We start from the raw sequence: 11,101 nt of genomic DNA on the forward strand, positions 1-11,101 counted from the left end.
AAACACAATGCATCTAACTTGTTTGCATTTTGTAAGTCCGGCTTTAGTTGTTGATTTAAGTATTTGAGAGTTTATCCTCTGTGACAACGATTACAGAGGTATTCTCACAGAAAATTGTTTTCTGATTAATAACTAATAGCACTGACTACATGTTGGTGATATACGCAGACTTCTCAGACAATACAAGAATCATTCTAGTTGCACTGCTCAGCTTTGGCACAAGCTTCATGTGGACTTCTGTGCCCTTGGAGAATAGAGAAGTCTTAGTGTAAATGTACTGGAACATGAAACTTCCCAGAAGCAAAGAATGAAAATAAATCACAACTGAGCACCATGGAGTTTAGCAGCAGACTCTTGTATTTCTGTTTATTTTATGTTGCCCATTCCTTCTTTATTGATTACTGGAAGCACCATGTTTACCCAATAATATGAGGAGCAATGACTCTGACCCACCCTGGCGCCATTAGGGCTTTAACTTCCTCCTCTTCTCTCATCAGTGGGCCATCAGTCAGGGGCTTCTCTTCAGGGTCTGTTTTGTCTCACTGTAATTTTTCCCTCATTTCTCTTTATTTTCATTTGGCAACAGAACAAAACAAAAGTGCAGTAAACATCTTAATTGTGAAGCACCAGGAAGTGTCAGCCGTTGTTTACTAAGGCCTGACAGAGCTGGCTAAAGCTTGGAATGACTGGGTGAAGGGAGAAGGTGGAGGAGGAGGAAGAGTGAAAGGTTGGGAGAGGAGGATGCAGGCCTCACTGCTGGATCCGACGCAGCGACTGCACTTGGAAGGACTGAGCATGGGAGCCCCACTCTCTGTAATGTTTGTACTCGCCGCCATGTCGATCACACTCCATGATGTACTGGTAACCACGGTAACCTGGAAACTGGTAGCACACCCAGCTGGAGGAGGAGGAGAGAGAGGGAGGGAGGGAGGGGTGGAAGAGGAGCGGAAAGCAGTGGTTAATGATTAACATGGGGTTTGCACAGTAAGCAGAATTAATACTACATGATATGACATGCATTTCGATTTAAAATGGCCGTGGTTCATAACTGTATGAGATGAAAGCAGCAGTTAAATACTATCGGCCTCTGAGCATTCAAACCAAGGGAAATATTAAAGGTGGAGAGACAATGTCAGGTTAGGCTAGTCATTTTAATGACTGCATTTGACTAGATATTCTAGCTTTGTTGGCGTTTACAATCATAAAATGGGCCTCTTTATGGTGTCATCTGGCAAAATTTGATTTGTCTTTGATTTCTATTTCTGTTTTAATTAGTCAAGTGGATAAGACTGGAATGGGAGTTGCTGTCTTACACTGTAATAGTATAGGTGCGTACTAAAACTGATACAAAAAAAGTAATCTATGAAAGTAGAATCTTATTTACATTATGATCATCTACTACATACAATATAGAATAATGGTTGAAAATGAAATGACATAACTCCTGGAGTTTATCCTGATTTAATACATTTAACTACAAACTACAACTAAAAAATTAAGTTGCCATAAATAATGAAATACCTCATCTACACCTGAGGAATGGAATCAGGTGGTAGTTAAGGTGTCTATAGATTGTTAGTGTTGGTGATTTGAAATACACTTTGCTCTTGTAACAGCAAAACAAAGTGTAATCAAGTCTCTTGTAGTGACATCAAGTCACTTGCAATGTGACATGTTCATGAATGTCTAAACAACAACACTGTCCTTTTAATTTTTTCCTTTCCTACTGATATTTCTGTTATTTTGGGTTCCATATGTAAATTATTAAATGTAGCCTGTGAGTCAATGCCAGCATTCACTCGTCAAAAGCCTGTAAAGAGTGATCCATCTGAGTGCAGAGGTTGAGACTTACGAGCCACTCTGAATTTGCATAGACCCAATCTCGTTGTTGCCCCAGCCCATGGCCTGCAGAGAGGCGTAGTCATCATTGATCTCCCACTGCCGTCCCATGAAGTTCTCCTTCTCAAACAAAATCATCTTAGACTCCTTGTGATTCTGTGTGCACATGACCCAAGGAAAGACAGGTTCAGTCAGAGTTGTTAAACACAAACCAGCACCAGTTATACTATTTTAATATTGTAGAAGACAGTGGGAGCAAGCTAGCGAGGATGTTGCTCATGTATATTGCTAAGATCTAAATATTTTTACACTTTTTATTCCTAATTTACAGTTGTGTTCTGTAACAACAGTGACAATAGTGAAGACTGTATCTGAATACAGTAATATAGCAAGTCAGGCTTAAATTTGTGTTCAGCAGATGCTGTGAACACTTTTCAGTAATTTTTCACAAGGTTTACTTGTGAACCTACTTATTTTTCATAAATCCAAACAAATTTTCAGGTTCATCCATTCATCTATCCATCGTCAACCGCTTATCCTGTGTACAGGGTCGCAGGGGGCTGAAGCCAATCCCAGCTGAGATCGGGCAAATTTTCAGGTTCAGAGAGGTTAAAGTATGCCTTCCCATTAGGAAAAAGTTGTAGAATTTTTACCAAATGCATCTAATTTGTGTGGGTGTTCAAATTCTCACAGTGCATGAGATCACGTTGCATTCTAGTCTATTTTTAGCTGCAACCAGCAGCTGGCATGAATCCCTCTGTAGGCATAAGAAACCAAGAGAAACCAGGGTTCTGATCCCAAGTGATTGTACTTGATGAGTCAAATTTAGTTCTTTTTAACTCTGAATTTGACACATGAAGTCAGAGAGACGGAAACAGAAGCCTTTGGACTCACAGCAGAGCAGATGGGGCGGAAGGACATCATCCTCTCAATGTGGTAGGCGTTGCTGCCGCTCCACGACTCCCAGTGAGGATACTCTCCTCTCTCCAACACAAACTGCTGTCCACAGAAGCTGGAGTGCTCATATCCTGCCCAGCTGTCGACATGTACACAACATGCAAGACCATCAGGACACTTGTTAAACAGACTGATCGTCAGAGAGTGAACCACAGAACATGTATAGACTCATTTACATTACTTTTAAGGGGCAACCATACTTTATTATGGTCCATCTTGACAAATTAGTTTTTATATCTTTTTTTTTAATGAAATTGTTGCTGACTTTTAAAAATATACATGTACTGACTGGTAGAAATGTTTATTGTAGGTTATTTCCTCCTGTGTGAAATGTTTTGCAGAGCTCTTTGTTTGACTTACGCGCCACACTCCACCTTCAGGGAGCGGATGTTGTCAACGCCACACTCCATGATGTTCTGGCAGGCTGAGGTAAATTCCAAACGCTTCCCCTGGAAGTTCTCCTGGTCATAAACTGTGATCTGGAGAGGACACAAATGCATACATGTAGTATGCACATGCCGCACGCACACACTGATGTGTGTACAGACACACCCGTCATTGACATCATCAGACAAGGCATGAAATTAAAAGAAAAATGTAATCTGCTTTTGTTAATCGTCCGTGGCAAGACGTGACACTCACCTTCCATGGTCCCAGTGGGTTGGGATTATTCAGAGCCATGCTACTGTGTATCTCAATGCTGATTTACCTGCAGTGTCGAGAGCAGGGAGAATAATAATTATGTTCATATTCAAAGGCTAATTAAAACATTACCCGGTTCAAATATGTAGTATCCAATATTTATGTATTTGACCTCTAACCCCTTGTTTTGTTACCTCAGAATAGTACTACCCTTCTATGGGTTTGACCTTTTATTTTGCAGACTCAAACCCCTCTATGGTACCTAACAGATACCTAAACATATCCTATATAAGCTATGTTTGATGTACAGAGAGACAGAGTGGCCATCGGGCTGGGTCACTCTCCAAGCTGCTGCAGAGCTTGTAATTGATGCTGAACTCCTTGATTTAATAAACTTTTATGATCAAGAACAGTGTCAAGCGGGTTTCCTCTCAACACATCATCGCAGCATTATTGTTCGGACACCACAAGCACAACCTGTCACCTCCTTCGCACGAACTAGAATGTGTGTTTATGAACTAATTTTAATTATCAGTTGCCATGTAGGAGGCATATTCATTTTTTTGTGTTTTGTGTTCTTGAAATAGACTTAAACATATTACAGCATCAGTACAAATTCCTAAAGTAGAAAAAATCTCTATAAAAGAACAGATCACCTTTGTGTGTCATCTGTTGGGTATGAAGCCTTTCTTGAAGCACTACATGCTCACACTTGATGCAGCCAGCTTTTGATGTAGGCACAATCCTGTTTGTTTTCCCAGTGCACAGTCAGTATGTCTATGCATTTGCATGTCTGACCTCAGTCTATACATCTATGTGGCTCAGCAGAAACAACAAAGACAAAATGACACACAAATGTAAAGTGACAATGGTCCGCGCAAGTCTATAGGCTGAATGAATTGAGATGGAGGGCTTACCTGACCTGGCCCCAAAGAATAGCAGTTCAGTGCTCACAGGGGGCTCCACAAAAACGATGTCCTGACCCCAGAGTAAACGGACCTATTTATACATGCTGGTGCTGAAAAGCAGCTGGGCCTGTTGGTCGGGGCAGGAGTCAGCACATTGCTCTTCCAGTCATTGTTCAGCACTGAGCTACTGGGCTTTAGTTCGCCACAGTGGGACTGGATGGAGGGCACCGTGCCCAGTGCAGATAAGCACAAGTTCCAAATGGTCCATAACCAGTGGGCTGGACCAAGTCCTGGCAAAGCTCGGTACAGGAAACAGATCATCACAGCTGCTGATAGTCTTGCCAGTGACTCTGGCTCAGGAAAAACACATTTAGTGTACAGCAAAAAACAAACAAAAATGGCAGGCTGAACACAGTTGGTACTGGTCAGTCAGTTCTGGACCCAAAAAGGCACTGACTCAAAATGACAAAGGTGTCTAATAATCATTCAATAATGGACTTACTGAGTTACTCCTACACTGCGCTCTGCTCTGTCTCTGATCCGTGTGCCATGTCCACCTCAACTGACCCCACATCTCTTGTCCTTTCACCTTTTCACTCACTCCTGTACACACACATGCTCAGTCATGCACACACACCATCATGGACAGAGACACACACCCAAAGGTCTGTCCCTGCACCAATTCAGCACATACAAAGGAACTCAAAACACTTACACATTTACACACATCCATTTGGATGGTGACAGCTGACCTTGTAGAGTACTTGTGTGACTTCCTGTAAAAGTACATTTATGTTGTATTTGATAAGAAAATCTTGCAAACACCTCACACAATCCTCTCTACTGGACAGTTCACCCAGCCACCACTAGTCTAAATTCATGGTAATTTTGACAAAAACTCCAATAATACATTTTCACTGTTTATACACATATTATAAAAGCTTCATATGTCCATACTTATTAAATAATTAAAAACTGTCTGACAACAATACATTTGTTTGAAGTTTGTTTGGAAGCAAACAGTGATTTATCAGTCATTTAACCTCATTACAGATGCAGTGAACGTAAAAACCTTCAGTATGTATGTTTTACTATCCATAAATGACTTGTATGGTGTCAATTTGAATTCATATTTGAGTGTAATATTTTATATAAAAGCATCCTATTCTGTGTTTAGTATGTAGCTGATAGTTTTCTAAAATCAACAAAGAGCGTGTGCATGTGTGAGAGTTTGATGGCTGCAGAATCAAACTGGTGGTGTTGTTTTGTGTCAAAGCAAATTGATATTTCAAGCAGAAGCAAACAGATGATGATAGTTATAATGTTGACATTTTCTGCCAGGCCAACTCCTGTTTGCTGTCAGCAAACAATGCCAATATAAAGACCAATGTTGTCTTTGTTGTTGCAAATGTAGTATGACTTTTTTTTAAACACACAAAAAAAGTGGAGAGAAAAAGAAACTCAAACAGATATTACAAATACAAATAGTTGGCTCTCAGTTCTTCTTCCAGTGTCCACTCTATAAATGTCTAAAATAACTCTCAGATGTGCTGATATTGTCTGTCTATTTGCAAAAACCAAAAGATAAAGATTCCTGTGTGTTTCTGTGCCCTTATAATTAATTTCATGAGTATTTGTCCGCAGGGCTTCCACCACTGCATCACAATCATTAAAATTACATCAGATGGTCCTATTAGCGTTGTATGCGTTTAAAAGATCTTAGTGCCACATTTATGGGAATATAAATAGTCATATTCCTACATGTAAAATAAATTGTTGTGACTCAGAGAAAGCAATCAGACAAATATGAATATTTCATGTTGTTTATACAAAACTGAAAAGGCATTTAACATATTTGTGGCCTTTTGGACACATGAATAGCATCTTTATTTATTTTCACAAGTCACAAAAAGAAAATGTTCTGTTGCATGTGTGCCACCGTGCATGTACAAATACTACTGTGCATATGACATGAGTGTGTAAGGGATGTTGTATGAGATGTGTATGTATGGATACAGCCTGTCCAGCACTATAATAAACAAGAGGGTCCAACACTCGCCTGTCTAAACAATGGAGAGATGGATGCTGCTCCTGCATCAGCACATTATACACACAGGGCTCAAAGGCTTGGACCAGCTGAACCAAGGACCAAAAAAAGAGAGAAATAATATGGAGATGAACAACAAACCAGATCACAGAGAACTGGAGAAAATGACAGAAGGGAAGAATGAAAAAAAGATTTCAGAAAGAAATGAGAGACAGTGTGAGACCTCTGTATATATGAGTGTGTGTGTGTGTGTGTGTGTGTGTGTGTGTGTGTGTGTGTGTGTGTGTGTGTGTGTGTGTGTGTGTGTGTGTGTGTGTGTGTGTGAGTGGAAAGTCAGGCAAACTTTCTGCTGATGGCAGTGACTGTTAGCCCCCACAATGGGGCTGGACAACAAAACAAGCAGCCAAGTCAGCACGACTTGTCCATAGATAAGCAGCTTGACCTTTGACCCCGCACCATGCTCCAAACAGCTCACAGCCAATGAGAAGTCAGAATTCTGCCGCTATAGGCCAGGGCTGGATGTGAATGTATATATATATCCCCACTCAAAACGCCTGCGTCCATCACTTTCTCCAAAGGTCGGTCCGTTCCAACCTGCAATTGTAACTGTAAGTTTCCGCTCCAAGGTCTTCTAACTCTTTGAGAACTGCTAGAATCATTGGATATTAAGAGGGAATATTGTGGTTTTCCTGTCTGCTCACACTTTGGACTGAAAGAATCAAGCAAGGATTTGCTCTCTGAAACCTTAACCTTAACTTTGGACTGAGTAGATGGAATATTGACATAAACTGAAGTAGTGTATGAATTTATATTTAAGTGCTGCTCTCATGTTCAGTGGCTCATCTTGAGGTAAAATGGATGAGGAAGATGAGCGACGGTGTCTTATCATTTATCCTTAAAAAGTTGGATCAGGGCAGGTTTGAACAGATAAGTTCTTTGTGGCTGATTTATGAGTGTTTAAAATTTACAGAAGACTTAAAGGGAAGAATTAGATAAAACTGTTGCTACAAAAGGTTGGTGGAATGGACTTTGTAACCACTCCACTTTTACTGGAAATGCATAACTGGATTCAAGCAACAAGCAACAGAGCACACCCATCAGTGGTTGTGATTATGGTCAGAGGTGAAAGGTCCAGTGTAGATGACCCTTTAAAGCCTTCATCAGGATGCACATTCAGACTGTTCTTCAGGGTATAAATTATTTCACAATATGAAAGTCACAAAATAATAGTACATGAAGAAATCTATGCTTTCCTTCCTGTTAACTTAATTCATTGTTAACATCAACAGGAGACATGCTGTATTAAAGCCCTGACTGCTGTTCAAGAAACAGAATGTTCCCTTTAGTTTTTTAACTAATTTTGGTTCTTTAAAAAACATTAACATCTTCACATTGACTTTCATTACATTTAAATATCAATGGGTACTTCAGTTCATGACATTTGCTGAGGGCCTTTGGACAGCTGTTACAGTGACATCATCTTGAATGCTAAATATATGAATGAATACAAATGTCTGCTTGTGCAACGGAAGGATCCTTCCAGTGACTCTTATCCACAAGAGGAATCCTTCCGCTCAAACACCTGCCATTTTACACACCTCTCTCTGTGTTTTGGAGCACATGCTATATTCAAGCAGTCAGTTAATTACCCTCTTTAAACACTCACAGTGCTCTGTGAACATGGCTGACTTACTTTGTTCTTCTCTGTCTAGATCTGATCATGTCTCACTCAGGTGCTCAGGGCAGCATTGGCAGCCACTCTGCCATCGGGCTGCACAATCACAAGGTACTCCTACTGTTTCATCAAATAATCCTTAAAACTATAAAAAGGAAGTGTGCATTGAAAATATTTGACTTCAGAAATAAATGCATTTGGCTTGTGTTACTTTTCAGATATACTTCTATGAATATGAGAACTTCCAAGGCCGTAGGATGGACCTGTTTGGAGAGTGCCGTAATCTGTGCGAGAAGGGTTTCGACAGAGTCGGCTCCATTAGGGTAGAGTGTGGACCGTAAGTCACCAAACCTGCCATCGAAATATGTGTTACAATCCTGTATACCTTTTCCCTAACAAATTAAAAGTGACAAATTTTTCTGTCTATCTATCCAGCTGGGTGGGTTATGAACAACAGAACATGACGGGTGAGATGTTCATGCTGGAGAAGGGAGAGTATCCCCGCTGGGACACCTGGTCCAACAGTTACAGGTGCGACCGCTTCATGTCGGTCAGGCCCGTCCGAATGGTAAGCAGGTCAGCCTGCAGGGTTTTTTAGACATTTCCTGTCTATTGTGGCTGAGAGGGCTGATTTTTTATCATTGTTGTCATCTACCCTCTCATCCATCTTCTATTGGCACAAGAGAGTGCTTTTTGTGGTAACAGATATATGTATATTTATAAGCTCATTACACTGCCATTATTTTTGGATTAAAGCTTTCACTAGCTGACATGCCACTATGTTTCAATTTATAAATTTCAGACCAAAAAAATCGAGACAATAAGCACTCATAGCTTTCCCCGAGAGGTTTGGTTGTGGCTTCTAAAACAACATCACCATTTAAACCAATAATCAGTATAACATATCAATAATTGTATTCTTGCATTATTTTGTTGCTCATCTAACTTTAGTGATCCTGACTGGATTTTTCTTGTTTTAAATTTCTTTATTGGTTAATATCTGGGACAGAGAGTGAACCAGAAGCCGCGCCAACAACATCTACAGTATCTGTGTGATAAGTGGTAAACATTACCTTACTTGAAAGTGATGTTTGCACATTTGCAACATCTGTGAACATTTGTAAACATACACGGGTTACATCCTCTCCGTTTTAAACACTGTACAAATCTTTTCAATTTAAAAACAGATATATAGCCTATTCAATATTTTTGATACATGTTTTATTGTACACTTCTATTTTATTTTCTCTTATTATGTCTGTTGTTATGCATCAAAATACCAAGGCAAATTTCATACGTGAAAAACCTGCTTGGCAATAAACCCAATTATGACTTGATGACCTGATGTTTGTCTCTAATAGGATCCCCAGGACCACAAGATTTGCCTGTACGAATGTCCAAACTTTGAGGGTCGGAAGATGGAGGTGTGTGATGAGGATATCCCAAGCCTGTGGTCTTACGGCTTCCAGGACCGTGTTGCCAGCATTCAGGTCACCGGTGGAACGTAAGTAATTTCCAATCCTCTCTCTGGGATTGTTTCTATTTAGCGGGAAGGTTGAAGTGCCTTAAAGCTCACAGAAGCTGACTAAAGCTCTACTTACATAATAATATTGGTACACTGAGAGAAGAAGTGAATCCCTCAGTCCCTCAGAATGAACTGAAAACTGAGGGGACACACAGTTTTTGGTCAACATAAGTAGAGCTCTGTCGCTCACATGTTTTTCTCTCTATGCCTCCACACAGCTGGGTGGGCTACCAGTACCCTGGCTACCGTGGCTACCAGTATGTTTTCGAAATGGGCCCTTACAAGCACTGGAATGACTGGGGAGCCCACCACCCCCAGATCCAGTCCATCCGCAGGGTGAGAGACATGCAGACGCACCGCAGGGGCTGCTTCGAGATGACCGCATAGAGAGGAGTCCAGCAGACTGTGGGCTAACAGGAGGGAATAGCAAGGGGTCCGGCTTGCCATGCTGCTAACCATCCCTTGGAATTTCTTCAACAGCCACTTAGCCACACACGCGAATGGCTTTTGAATATTGTTATTGCTTTTACTGGTGGGAGTATGTGGCATCGTGAATGATTTTGATGAGAAGTTCTGCTTGTCACAGACTTCCAGAGTAATGGTAAAACCCGTAAAAAGTGTAGCAATACTCTCTGTCTACAGACCTCATAGAAAGTCCTCATACCATGATTTATCATATTTATGAAAGCGGGATTATAGGCGATTAGCAGATTAAAATTGATAGTTTGTGTTTATTAGTTTGTTCCAATGCTATTATAACACTTTTATTTTATTTTTATTTACTTGCTTATGTGTTTCTAGATGAAATGATGCCAATAAGCACTCTCCCTCTCCTGGGATCCACAGATTTTAAGAGAGTAAAGGGATAAACAATCATATCACTCCTCACAAAGTACCACTATGGATAGCTGTCAGCTCTGCACATGCCCTGCAGTAAGTTTGCCAATCAGAAGGAGGCACTCTCTCCTCATCGCTTCACTAGAGGAGGGTACCAGCCAGTCTGTGATCAAACAAGAGAATGGTGGCTGTGCAAGGTTGTGTTTTGCGGATGTGGATATCTTTTGCCTTGTCCGCTTCAGCTCATTGATGGGGGCTGTCCAGAAGATTTGCATTTTACACTTTCTCAGGGATGCTGGCATCTGGAAAGCAACTTTCCAATGAAAAAAAAATGAAATAAAGATATTATAATGCTGAAAGATCTCCTTTGTTTTCCTTAAGCTTCACAATGATCTTACTCAGGTGCTGGACATCTATTTAAAGTGCTGCTAGTAAGTTTTTTTATTAACAATGGATCAAAGGAATATGTGTAATGTGAAAGAGGACATTAGTATTGATGAACCCAAAGGTAATTACTCCTCAGTTCCCCTATGGAGCATTTTAGATGTTTATTTATGGTTAAATTACAAGGTTCTCTCTCTCTCTCTCTGCTCTCTTCAGCCGTTTCCAGTGGCTCCAGATAGTTGATTTCAACAACAAAAACAAAAACGCTCTGACAAACCCTCCCTACT

At 40.5% G+C, this 11,101-nt stretch overlaps 2 protein-coding genes across 2 annotated transcripts; one reads left to right on the plus strand and one right to left on the minus strand.

The window, feature by feature from the left end:
• Positions 1-750: 750 nt before the first annotated feature.
• cryba1a (crystallin, beta A1a) lies at positions 751-3,477 on the minus strand. Its single transcript, XM_046073038.1, has 5 exons — positions 3,439-3,477; positions 3,157-3,275; positions 2,734-2,875; positions 1,853-1,995; positions 751-898 (listed from the first exon to the last, which is right to left on the minus strand). Exons 1-5 carry the CDS (start codon positions 3,475-3,477, stop codon positions 751-753), a joined length of 591 nt encoding a protein of 196 aa, XP_045928994.1.
• A 3,437-nt stretch (positions 3,478-6,914) lies between these two features.
• Positions 6,915-9,980, plus strand: crybb1l3 (crystallin, beta B1, like 3). Its single transcript, XM_046073039.1, has 6 exons — positions 6,915-7,001; positions 8,106-8,179; positions 8,287-8,405; positions 8,504-8,636; positions 9,430-9,572; positions 9,812-9,980. The coding sequence occupies exons 2-6, from the start codon at positions 8,114-8,116 to the stop codon at positions 9,978-9,980; spliced, it is 630 nt and encodes a 209-aa protein (XP_045928995.1). The 5' UTR covers positions 6,915-7,001; positions 8,106-8,113.
• Positions 9,981-11,101: the final 1,121 nt, after the last annotated feature.

Source organism: Micropterus dolomieu, linkage group LG17 (genome assembly GCF_021292245.1).
Source record: "Micropterus dolomieu isolate WLL.071019.BEF.003 ecotype Adirondacks linkage group LG17, ASM2129224v1, whole genome shotgun sequence".
Classification (NCBI taxonomy): Eukaryota; Metazoa; Chordata; class Actinopteri; order Centrarchiformes; family Centrarchidae; genus Micropterus; species Micropterus dolomieu.